Source organism: Coturnix japonica, chromosome 2, assembly GCF_001577835.2.
Source record: "Coturnix japonica isolate 7356 chromosome 2, Coturnix japonica 2.1, whole genome shotgun sequence".
Lineage (NCBI taxonomy): Eukaryota > Metazoa > Chordata > Aves > Galliformes > Phasianidae > Coturnix > Coturnix japonica.
The window spans coordinates 17,667,624-17,680,463 of NC_029517.1; the positions used below are offsets into that span (position 1 = coordinate 17,667,624).

The window sequence follows — 12,840 nt, forward strand, 5'->3', positions numbered from 1 at the left end:
AGCCAAATTCAAGTATATTGAACAGAGTAGGATCAGAACTCTCCTAAGCATATTTCATTTCTGTAACTTAACTGCAAAACCAAGGACTGGAAGGAGATGCAGATATAAAAGCTACGGACGTAAATGAACTCATAAGTGCAATATTATGAATATCATAAACCATCTAATTCAAAGCAAAATATCCAAAAAATAAAATTGGAAACAATCAGCAATCATTAGAAGTTCTATTTTTTTACTTTAAAAAGGATTTCTATTCATTTTTACCCTCATGAAAAATAATAAACTAATTTAAGTATAGCTTCAATCTACATCTACGTATGGTGCACAGATGCCTCCCAACATATATATATCTAGAGGAGTGTGTAGCCTGCTGGCCACATCCTCCTCGGATTCCTTGGCGATGGGTAGACAGATATATATATATATATATATATATATATATATATATATGACCAATGCACAGGAGAGCACAGCTGCCCACATCATCCTTGGCTTACATGACAGTGGGCAGAGAGACGACGATATGACCCCAGTGCACAGGCAAGCACAGCTGCCCACATCCTCCTTCGCTTTCTCGACAATGGGTAGACAAATGAATATCTATATATAATATCTACGTATAATATATAAAGTATATTTAAGCTATTCTTAAATTAGTTCATTATTTTCCATGATGGTAAAAATGGACAGAAATATATAGATAGATGGATAGACAGATGGAAAGAATATTTAGAAATTTATCAGTGTATAGCAGATATAGAATTATAGCAAGATATTCCACAGTGGATTGCAATAAGGCAATTCATAACACCTTGCATCTGTGGAATGACCTATTGACAGTCTCAGGAAAAAAATAATAAAAGTGTCCATTTGTTAATTCAGAACGAGGTTTTATTTTGTTTATTCAAAGAAACAAAAGAAGTTAACAAGATAGGAAGTTCAGTGACCTTTCTGCAATGTGAAAAACAGTAATTCTAGCTCTGAATTCACAAAATCAGATATGAAATTTTTCTTTTATTAATTAAAGTAAATGCTGCCAAGAAAGAAAAATGAAATAAAAGTCTTAATTTCAACATACTTAACAGCTTCTATTTTTATTACTTAAGTAAGTCTTATTATAATAAAGTTGATAAAAGTAGACATATGCAATCACCTGCTTGATAGGCCATTTTATCACTGCTGCCCTCTGCTGTATGGAGCAACTTCCAAGTATTTCTATTTAATACACTGGTAAATGATTAGTTACAGAGATAGATATTCAAATATATATCTCAAGTCTGATTTTGTTTATTCCTTAACTTTCAGTGAAATTTCTGGAAACAGAAAAACATGGATTTTTAGCGTGAATGGAAAATATTATCTAAGTCAATATTAGTTTAAATATTTAGAAGAAACATCCTCAAATTTGTTTTGTAATGAATTTGATCTATTTTGGCAGATAATTTTGACTCAGTTAAACATGCTGCAATACCCATTAACATTAAAGTCTGGGTAAATTTTATCTCTCAATAAATATTATAAGTAAAAATAACAATCAGTAAAAACAGGCATAATCTAAGACAAGTAAGTCATTCTAAGACATTAAGTTAGGACTTCTCTGATTCTCCAAGTACAGTTTATCTCCAGCACTTCTGTCTTTCTCTATTCCTTCTTTTAATGCATACATTTGTCCATCCATTTATCTCAGGAGGATCTGCTATCCTTACATTTCATGTCTCCAACCAAGGATGAGTCTATTTTCTGGGAAGGCATAGCATGCACTACAGTATGAGCCAAAATATAACATCATGAGCTAATGAACCCTTTCAAGCACATCCTTAAATGTGTACACATCAAATTACCTTTCCCTTTAGCTAATGAAAACAATAGAGAACTACATGAACCTTGTCATAGATTACTAATAATATCCAAAACCTAAAAAAAAAAAGTTCAAGCTTGAATCTTGGCTTAGTCTCACCAGTAAGTAACCCCGAATTTAAAAATATGAAGCAGTTTGGAGGATATGATCTTTCTTGACGTGTGTTTTCTGAAGAATTCCTGGCTTTGTTGAAAGCCCCACTAAAGGCATTAGTTAGTTTTATTCCATTTAATAAATCTGAATATTTTCATTACTTTTTGTCTGAACTGTATGAAGAGCAGGATGGGAAATGAAATGAAATAAATATCCAAAATAACACCCATAGAGAGGTCCATCACAGCTATGGAATCCTCTGAGGAAATGCTTTACCTAGTACTGTAAGCATTCCATACATCCTATTTTCAATGAGTGTACTGTAAAATTGGATTAATAGCAGTTGTGTATTCATTTTACCCACAGTTCTCATAATTTTTTAATCATACCCCTCATCATTTTTCTCTAGACAATGTTTATGTTTATGATTTTTTTGCTTTCAGGTTTTCACCTTCAGACTGTTACTATCCTCCCAAACCATTTTACTTCTCTTTGTATGTCCTTCCAAGATGTGGAGACCACAGCTTCAAAAACACCACGTTGTGGGCAGTATACCACAGTCATGAGTAGCTGAAAGTAAATATTCAAGATTAGTTTCTAGAAGAGCTAGCAGAACGCTTCCATTTGCGCACGTATTTCTTAGTGAGTACTGGCAGTAAACATTTAATTCGAGCTTCATACTCACATAAAACTCACGCATAAAAGCAGTAATCTGCAACATTTTAGTCCATCTCCCTCACATTCCTTAAGGTACTTGGTTCTAAAAATCAACACAAGAAAAATACTTTTGAGGTGGGTGGGTTAATACATAGAGTATGACGTACACTAAAGTTTATGATTAGATAAATCAGTGTCTGGAAAAAACATACATTTATTTCCAAGAATCCAATCCTACAGCTTGCTCTCTGAAGTAGAAAGCTACGGGGAGTTGCCTCTTGTTTGTGACATGAGAGTAAGCTTTAAATACAGATTCAAAGAGTGACTACTTCAGCATTTTAAAGGAATTACATGATGAATTCTTACCCAAATTTCAACTACAAATAAATGTAGAAAATCTTGATTCATACTACTTTATTGATGTCTTAGGGCACATTATCTCCAAACTATTATTCATTCCACACAACACTTGGTTAGCTCAGAAAAATCAAAGTTTGTATTACTTTCTACTGCATGTACCTCTGGACAATTACCAGAACACTTTAGTAAAAATAATTATTTATAATCCAGATATTTTCTACAGGACTAAATACAATTCCTGGTGCACTTAATGAATGTCACGTCCCCAGACTGCAATTGTCAAATTAAATTATTTTACTTCTCCATCAACAGCTTGAACTTTCTTTCTAAGCTGTTGTACTCCAGGTTTCAGCTATCTTTGTATCAACACAGTCCGCTTTTGTTTTCTTCTAGCTTTTTTCACAATGTATTGCATTTTTTACATATCAGTCATTTGGAAACATTATTATTCTAAAAAGTAAAAGGCATTAAAAGTGTTTGTAGTGACTCATGCTAAACATGAGTATGCTGTCTTAAATTGCAGTGATTGCTTCCAGTTGTTAGCAGATCAATAAAAACATAGGAATAATTTAGTTAGATTTTTTATGTATGACAGTGACACAGCACATCATACTGACAAAAGGTGAGAAATGCTCCACAGATAAGCAGGTCATTACCTGGTGATGTTTAAAGATGTTACTCACTGCCTTAAGAACACACAAAGCTGTTTTATGTATACGACCAGTCTTATACTTCCCATGACCTTTGAGTTTATACCTGAAAAGGAATGACCAAGCTAGGAAATACTGAACAGACATCATTCTACCATCTACCTTAGTCATCCTGGATGACTCCCTTACCCTAGTGGTGCTAGGGTAATATACCCAATATATTACTTACACTATGAACATAACTCAGGGAAGAGCTGCTCTGGGATAAGCCAACATAAGAACAGAAGAGCAGTGCTCAAGTGCATCCCTTATGGACTAGAATTATATTTTCATATTTAGCAGCATGATTTCCAGACACTGTTTACTAACAGATCTGACAGGCACTGTACATTCAGTTCATGGTTGCAGGGTGAGATAAGGACCCTTGAAGCAAGGCTGTGGATACAACAGCACTACAGGGATTTGCAGAAGCATGAGAATAAATGCTACATGCTGTATTAGGTGGAAATGTTGGCAGTATTAGGTAACATCTATCTGCTTTAGGGTGATGAATCTGAGGTTCAGATCGATCTATAGTTTCACCAGTGTAGCCAATCTCCCTTCACCTCCTTAAAAACATAACTTTTGCCCATGTAAAGAGATTGGCCTATTAAATACTAATGTAATATTAAATATAAAGATAGAATATGTATAATAGATATTAAAATACACAAAATAATATAAAATACTCTGTTGTTTGATAGGGGAGCACTAGCTTAATCGCTGAAGTAATTTTTAAAGGTTCAACAAAAAATGGTCATTTATGCTTTTAATTCTGATGGTCCTCTTAGGGTGGTTATAACCTTCAAAGATCTGCAGAAATCCAATGTGGAATCTTGGTGTACAGCTATACAATTGTACAGTTATAGAGACAAAAGGTAAACAGAGGTTATACAGAGGTTTCATATAAAAGACTATCAGGATAGAAAGATAACCAATGAAAAATGGAAAATGCTCACCAACATTGAAGGCTCACAGTAAACTCTATAAAGAAGCAACCTCCAGAGAAACAGATCCTGCCTTACTGGTAGTCAGCCTTCACATGAGGTCTGAGAGATCTTCTGCAGCACAGCTGAATTACCTTCACCTGTGCTCCTGCATCTGACTTGTTGCTTCCCTCAGGTGGTTAATCAGAGGTTCAGGCTGAGATCAACAGTTTCCCATACACCTGGCCTCACCAACAGGCACAGAACTGGAGAGGACAGTGACAGTCTTTCAACGTGTTTATTTTAAACATTCACATGAAATATGCATTTTTGAATTATGCATTTCTGGCCTTGGCTGTAGCTCAAATATGGAACTCATCCACAGTTGTACAACCCAGGACTAAGAATCTTAAACTAAATGTAAAACATCTTCATAAGCAGTCAGTTTAATAAAGAATCCAGTCAATGGAGAATGGAGCTCTTAAATTATGTTTCACAAAAGATGATACACGAAACATTAAGGAAGAGAACAGCATAATAAAAAATTATCACCCAGGCAAAGAATTCATTTAGAGCTTGATTATATACTATTGTACAAATACGGAAGACAGCTGCAACAGTATTACTAAAACACACTAAGATTTCATTTTTAATTTGCTAAGTGAGCCAATGAATATTCATGATTGCAAACTTGCTGCAGTTCTGCAGTTGATTTCTCTGCAGCATGGTTTCCACTACTGTCATAAAAATCCAGGCCAGTAGAAAATGAAAATTAGCAGACTGTTAAAATTTCCCTCGTATTCCCTGCACAATAACAAAACGCTGCTCTGATGACCCTGCTCAGACTTGAATGTGTCTTTTTCAACAGCAAAAAATAGTGATCATGACAGAAATTTATTCTTTAGAACTCTGCATTAATTCTATCTTCCCCTGATTCACCATAGCTGAGAGAACTAGCGTTGTATTTTTTTGTTTCTTTGCTTGAAAAGGTGACACTTTTAGTTGCTCTCTATTTTTCTACTTTGAACATAAAGTGAAGACAAAAAAAAAACGAAGTTACTGAACACAGCAAGTACTGCAATGATCATTCTGTGTAAGGATTGCTTAAGGTTGGCAACAATTCTAAGTTACTTTCTTAATGGATTCAATGCAAAGCACTGGGCTAATATTTACTATCAAAACAACTTCTAAGGAAAATAAAAACGCATGACTAAATAAATGAGAGCTTCAAACAGTGTAATATGAAAATATTTCGTTGTCTGCAAGTTACTCATCTGTCAAATACAACATTATAGGTATTTGTTGCCATAGATACTTAACCACGAATTTGTTTTGTTTAATAAAATGTTGTGGGACATGCCCAGACGACCGAATTACTGAAATCTCTGCTGAATTTATAAATCTGTGATGAATTTCACTGACAAAGGGGCTTGTTTAAGTACAATTTATGCCATTCCAAAACCAATTTAAATATAGAAAATAACTCACTGGTTTGGATTGACATTTGCCATGCAAAATCCATCACAACAGATGTCTCAATTCCCTGAGACATTTTCTCCAGGAAAGACAGATAAAGTACATGGGCTAGATACTCAAAAATTATTGAACTTGAATTCATTTAGTAAACCTCATCCATCATATTTGCATAAGGCCCCGTTCCTGCCAGTCACTGCATGATGTGCAGCACAGAGCGTTTGACTAGAGCAGAACATAAATGGGAGCACAAAGAAACACAGCTTACTCTAGGCAAGTCTCTATTTTTAGCAGAAGTGAATCTCATATAAACTTCTTAGGGAGCAGCTGTATGTGGTCACAGGCTTGTTTACATTGCTGTGTCTCATTTCACTTTTGAACGTGATTTTTAAACTGTTTTTGCTAAACTGGAAAAATAAAAAGTAAAGTGAGGTAAGGATACTTTTCATTTCTCGTCTTAAATGGACTTAAAGCCAAACTATATTACAAGGTATGTGGGCATGTTTATACAGTAGAACCAACCAATGCAATGATTAATTCAATCTTGTGTACAAAGATAAAACCTGAAAGTAATTATGTCTGGCTATAGTCGGTGTTCCTTTACTTTTTTAGTTCTCAAGAAGCAAAACTATCTCAAACAAATAGCAAGAGAGGGTATCACAAAGATGCTTTTCCTGAAAGAAAGATCAAGCACAATAGCACCCCATCCCCCAGAATAGGAAATCAGGCAGATGAGGCAGTAAAGCAGCATGGCTGAGCAAGGTCCTGCTGACTAGGCTGATGGAAAAGAGGAGAAGTATAAGCAGTGGAATGGGATTCTACTCTGGGCTTCTACTCTGCCCTTATTATTAAGGTAAGGGAGAAGCAATAAAGGGCGTGGAAAGGAAATTCTGCAGGAAATAAAACAGCAAATTTTCTGAAACAAAGCTGACACTATAAAGGCAATGTTAGGAGAGTACTAAATACTTGTTTCTATTGCTTGGTAGCAGTTGGAAAATACATAAACTCTTCATAAAATAATTAAGAGATACGGAACAAGAATATCTTGACAAGAGTTGATTCACTTTACTACCTCTGGTAGTATAACGTGTCATAGCTCTACATACTTGCTAATCACCTGAATCAACAACAAAGCAATATCTTTAGAGTATAATAAAGTCAAAAACCTTTCAGAACACCTGTCTGTTGGCTTTCTACTCATGTTCTGAGCTCCACAAATGATTGCATACAAATAAAGAGATCACAGTTCATGCTTCAAATACAGGAAAACCATTAAATTAGCAAATATAAGATACATCCAGATACATGGTAAATCCATTTTTATCACCACGCTATCCCATGACAATTAAAACGCTTATGATTTTCTATACTTGTATAATATTTTGCCCTTAATCACTGTGTCTTACTACTGAAAACTTCTAGTGTATTTGACCTCATTGCACACTGTAACCCAAACACAGAATTGATTACTTTGATAACCTTTTCCTGTACATTTTCTAGATCCTATGCATTCTTTTTCAGTCATAGCCCTATATATTATAGCTGCATTTTTTTGCACATTTTCTAATGTTCTAACACACTTTTTGAATGTCACAAGGGACTGACCAAATACTTCTCAGTAGGCTGTCAGAAATGTTTTCCCAATTAAAAACTGTTGATGCATATGTTTTTTCATAGTTTTACTTTTACTGTTGCGTACCAGGCACTTAAAATTCTAGCACAGTGTGAGGCATGATTTTGTCATCCAAAAAATCCCACATTTAGTCGTCTATAAACTATCGTGTGTATTTCCTAATTCTCCTATTACTGTATTTACCTCAGAGAAATTCAGTTTACCTCTAAGAAAGTTAGATCTGTTTTGTAGCGTTCAGGAAACACAGAGATTGTTTGACAGTCCAAAATGGCATTATGTCACTTTGTATCCCTTCGGCACTGAAGATCAATTCAGGAATACCTTATGCACAAGAGCAAACAGCAACTTCAAGGTTGCTTTTTTCTGACACAATCACTGTTAGAGTGATTTTTCTCCAGCATATTCTGACAAGGTCCTGTGTTCTTGGGGTTGAGTTCTCACTTCAAAATGCAGTTATTTCTGACATCTTATGTACGTGCTGTAATAGTTCATAGGACAAGTCTGTTCACAGGTAACTTAAGTCTTCCATCACTTCCACGTTTGAAGAAAACAAAAAACAGGAAAAAATTGAAAGAAGTACTGTAAGCAACTATAGTGATGACATCTGATGTGTCAGTGTCGCATTGATTCTAATTGCAATTCCATTTCACTTTTTTGGAAAATCAGCAAACAAATGCACTAGTGAAAGTCTGAGAAAATGTGAAAGCAACAAAATGAGCTGTCTTACGGAAAGACAGCAAATGGACAATTACTGGAAGAATGGTGATAAAGAGAGATAATTTCATCCTGACAGTAACAAGAAAGTAAAGCTGGAAATAAAAGTGGCCATTAAATATTCTCAAGAGGAAGAAACTCAGTGTGTAAACAAGCTTCTGAAATTGAGCCACGAAGAATTCCTGTCAGTTCTGTGCCACTACTAAGTTAATATGCTTGGCATTTGGGGGGACTTCTCAGTTTTAAGATTGAAAAGCAATTAACTGAACTTTAACATGCTTCTGTGAGATAAGCACACATTATTATCCCTTTATCGCTGAGGGAGAAGCAGAGCAAATGGTTTTTGTCACACAGTGCACAGATGCCTACCTGGAATATTGAAGTGGTGATCCCACAGGGCTTGCAAGGGAATTAAAAGAAAAAAAAAAAATAACATTTTACTACATTTGCTTTATTTGTAAGTCAAACTTAAGAGCTACGAGAAAAAAAATAAATCCTAAGATCCTTGTTAGACCAGTAAAAGAGCATTCCAGCACATTATCTCATTCACCAGATAAAAAGTTAATTATGGAACTGGAATCAGTTCTCCTTCATCTTGTCTCCCTGAAGTTCATTTATGGTCTCGCTCCCCGGCCGCAGCCTGTCGCTCTCTCGCTAGGTGTCGCCGCCGGCTGCCGCGGAACATGGCGCTGAGCGCCGGCCGCCATCTCGAACGGGGGACAAGCGGGTTTCTCTTATCGTGGAATTGTATCATCAGATGGTGTGGATTGTAAGGACCTTAAAGCCCACTCAGTATAAAAATTGAAAGACTCTTACAAGGCTTTATCTACTTGTTCATCAGAAATAGCAACCTTCTAACCTGTTTAAAAATGTGTGGAAAAAAAAGATTTAATTTTTATTTTTTTTTTTTTAAAGAATTGTAATAAAAGAACTTGCATGTTAGAAATTGATTTCATTGATTCAGCCTGTTATATACAGCAGTGTATACAGATCAGAAAAGATAGAAGTACCCCTGATACTTCCTGACAATAATTGTAAACAGAGGTAACAGAATAAAAAAGAATTAACTAAAATTATTGCATGCATGATTGACAAATAATAATAAAAAGATGAATTGTTTGATCACTCATTTTACGGTCTGCTGTTTGAAAGATACCACAGAGAGAGCTAAATTTCATCATCTTGGCATCCTTGGTGCTGTATTCACCATCTCCAAGGAGTTGTGATTCACTGTGATGCTATCGTATGTCTACCTCTAGCAAGGTACGACTGCATCTGTATCCACTGCTCTCAGTTGAAAGTAACTGAGAAAGTGAAATTACCAGTCAGCTTACCATCTTCTACCTCATGTTTCTATTTTTTTTTTCCTTGTCATATTTCTTCTCTTTCCCAGTGTTGAACCGTCCCACTTGTATGAAGCAAATCTGCTTGAGTGAATCGAGATGTCTCTTACAGCATAGTTGTAAGGAAAGCAGAAGCAAAGATTTAAGCTGGTGGATGGTATAACAGATTTGTCAGCTCCTGGAGTAGCTGCAGTGATTACATGCAGTAATATTTGATACTCCATCCTCTGTACTCTTCTTTTGAGGGCATGTTTTCGTCTTACATTAAAGCAGTCAAGAATGCAGCAGCTGCAGCACATCTCAGACAACTTCCTGTTTTCCAGAAAGGAACATTATGATCTTCTTTAATACCATATGAAAAGTCTTGAATCGTTAATTTTTTTTTTCCTCCCTATAAAATTTTGTTCTAAGTGGAGAAGTAGGGAAAAAGAGGAAGCTGTTACTTAAAATTTGTAATAACAATAGTTTGTGAAGGGATATCAGTTCTTAAAAATCCTAAACGTTTTTAGCTGTAGTACAGTGGAAAAAATGTTTCTGCAATTCCTGTTTATCCCACGGGCATGAGCATACAGTGGTCAGAATTGCCTGTGATTCGTTTTACTGATGTCATTACAGCAGTTGTACATTCATTTGACTTTAACTTCAGAACTTACAAGCAGTGTTATTTCCTCCTGAGAATAACTGTTACTCCTTTTTCATCACAGGAGTGATGGGATTATGGGCTATACTATATCAATTTAGTAATTTTCTCCTAATGTGCTTTGATCTCAGGGCTTTCCAAGGTGTTCAAAGGGCATTATTATAGGATTTATTCTCAATCTGCTGCATTTTTTATCTCTCTAAATCTTTAGTTTTTAGTGGTGGGCGTGGAAAAATATCAATATTTACAGAATAATGCAAAAGCACAAGGTTGTGGAAAATGACACAATCAGTCCCAAAGTTCTGATCAGGAATCTTTTCAGTTAGACCTGGAATCCAACCAGGAATCTTTTCAATTATTTTTCATCAATGCATTTACTTATTTTTAAGGTGATGAAATGTAACTCACAGAGACAAGTATGGTAGTAGGTTTTACATTAATGAAAAGATACTATAATAAACTGTGAAACTGCAATTCTGAAGTAAGCAGGATTTCCCTTAATTGTGTAAATAACATTGAAACAGTACAACAGGAAAAATTATGAAGAGATAGGAATTATTTCCTTCATATGAAGGAAAACAAAACAAACAAACAAAAAAAAAACTAAAACCAACCAACAATTTCACGTAATAAGCATTATAGATTTGCCCTGACACTTCTCAGCCACTCATTTATGTGAAAAACAGGTGTACTCTTCATACTAAACAATGAACTGATACATTGGCATTATATCTGTGATGGGATAAGACTATTATTTGAGAAGGAAAACACAAAACTGCCATGAGATTTTACTAACAGTTGCATAGATTGGTTTTTGTTTTTTCAGGACTTATGGGTATTTTGTCAGACTACTTGTTTGTATGTGTATCATTTTCTTGGAAGTCCAGTGCTGCTTCTGATCCACTCATTCTGGCCAAAATGCTTCTTTGGTTTTGTCCTTTGTTCCTCAAGTAGAAGTAAACTACGCTTACAGCTCCAACCATAAAAAGGGCTAATAAAACAAACAGCCATATGATGCCAGTAGAAAGTACTGTCTCCGTTTTCTGTCCTGTAAATGAGTGAAATAGAATCAGCACTTTTGATCTTAAAAGGTTTCAGAATCCAATCCTAAGTTTCTTGAACAAAAAGTCAGAAAAATGCAATACACACATAGAGTTTCTATTCAACATGTCGGGCTTCTTCATTCAAACAACTGAATACATTTCAATGAGACAAGTTTTGACCATTCAAAATTAAACTCAGGAAGACTTTAATTCAGAATTACCTATATTTCCTGCACTTGGATATGGTTTGAGTTTATGGAATTTTTATTTTTAAATACCCTCAAAATCAGAAAGTCCTATTATTTTCATGTTGTATTTGAGTATCCACCACTGAAAGTTAAGTCTACTTACCCATATTTTCTGGTGACATTTCTGTCCTTTCTGGAGCTTTCAGAAGGAAAAGAAAACATTTAGAATAAATGCTTAAAAAGGGAAGAAATTTTAAATCACTAAGACTGGATGTTCCTGAGAATTTACCCCAAACCCACTTGCCCTCTCGGGGAGATAGATAGAAATGTCACAGCACTCTACTAAGAGCATCTGATTTTAGCCAACAAGAAACAAGATTATAGCCTGTTACTCCCCAAAGGATTTTCAAACGTTTTCAAATGTGTTTATTTCTGAGAAACTGCCCACAAGATCTGTATTCATTTTTAGGCATTTTCCCAAGCCAAAACATTTCATGAATGGAGGCCTTATAAGTTAGAAATGCATAACGAGGATATTGAGTTGAAAATGATCTGTGAACTTAGCCTCTTTCTGCTGGAGATAGCCATTCCTTATGGATGTAGTCCCTACTGTAATTGCACTTCCTAAACTTATCATGTATGTGAAAGGTAAACAGAACTACAAAGTCTGAAAAACCAAGTGGCCTCGTTATTTACTACTTTCACTTACTGTCATTCTGCGATCAAACCTTTGAATTTTCTTGTACATGATCATTATTTTTTAATCAAGAGACAATCAGTGTTTTACTGAATGTTATTTTACCATGCTATAGATAGAATGGCATGGGAATCATTGTTATCATAGTCCTCAAACTATCAGCTCAAAGGACAGCAATGAAAGTAATCACGAAATCCAGCAGACAGTTTTCATTGCATTCCTTGGAACAAGATTTTTGAGAACATATTCCACTGAAATGAAACAAGATTTGCTGCTTTTGAAATTAGATTGTATGTTCTTTGATGGAAAGATCTAAGGAAAACTATCCTTTTATTAAAAAAAGGAGTCATTGTTCTTCTGGTTAAACAGGTGTCTGAAGTATTCCTGAGAGGTGCATGGGGCTGGTGGTGGCAGTTTTACAGGACATGGAGGTGCAGCCTTATGAGGAGGCAGTCAGAATCCACATAGAATATCCTGCTGCCCCTGAGGCCTCAATATTTTGGCAACAAGGTGCTGCTGTTTTTTT

General features: G+C 35.3%; 1 protein-coding gene and 1 long non-coding RNA gene across 2 annotated transcripts in view; both read right to left on the bottom strand.

Moving 5' to 3' along the window:
* Positions 1-1,126: 1,126 nt before the first annotated feature.
* LOC107309001 lies at positions 1,127-4,240 on the bottom strand. Its single transcript, XR_001553044.2, has 3 exons — positions 3,625-4,240; positions 2,637-2,711; positions 1,127-2,521 (listed from the first exon to the last, which is right to left on the bottom strand). It is a non-coding gene; the product is annotated as an uncharacterized LOC107309001 (long non-coding RNA).
* A 627-nt stretch (positions 4,241-4,867) lies between these two features.
* The window catches only part of LOC107309033 (macrophage mannose receptor 1-like), a 36,619-nt gene continuing 28,646 nt past the window's right edge, over positions 4,868-12,840 (bottom strand). Inside the window, exons 29-31 of the mRNA XM_015853442.2 lie at positions 11,781-11,816; positions 8,773-11,434; positions 4,868-8,220 (exon numbers count right to left, since the gene is read on the bottom strand). Coding sequence (XP_015708928.1) covers positions 11,235-11,434; positions 11,781-11,816 — 236 coding nt within the window. The 3' untranslated portion in view covers positions 4,868-8,220; positions 8,773-11,234. The remainder of the gene's footprint in view (positions 8,221-8,772; positions 11,435-11,780; positions 11,817-12,840) is intronic.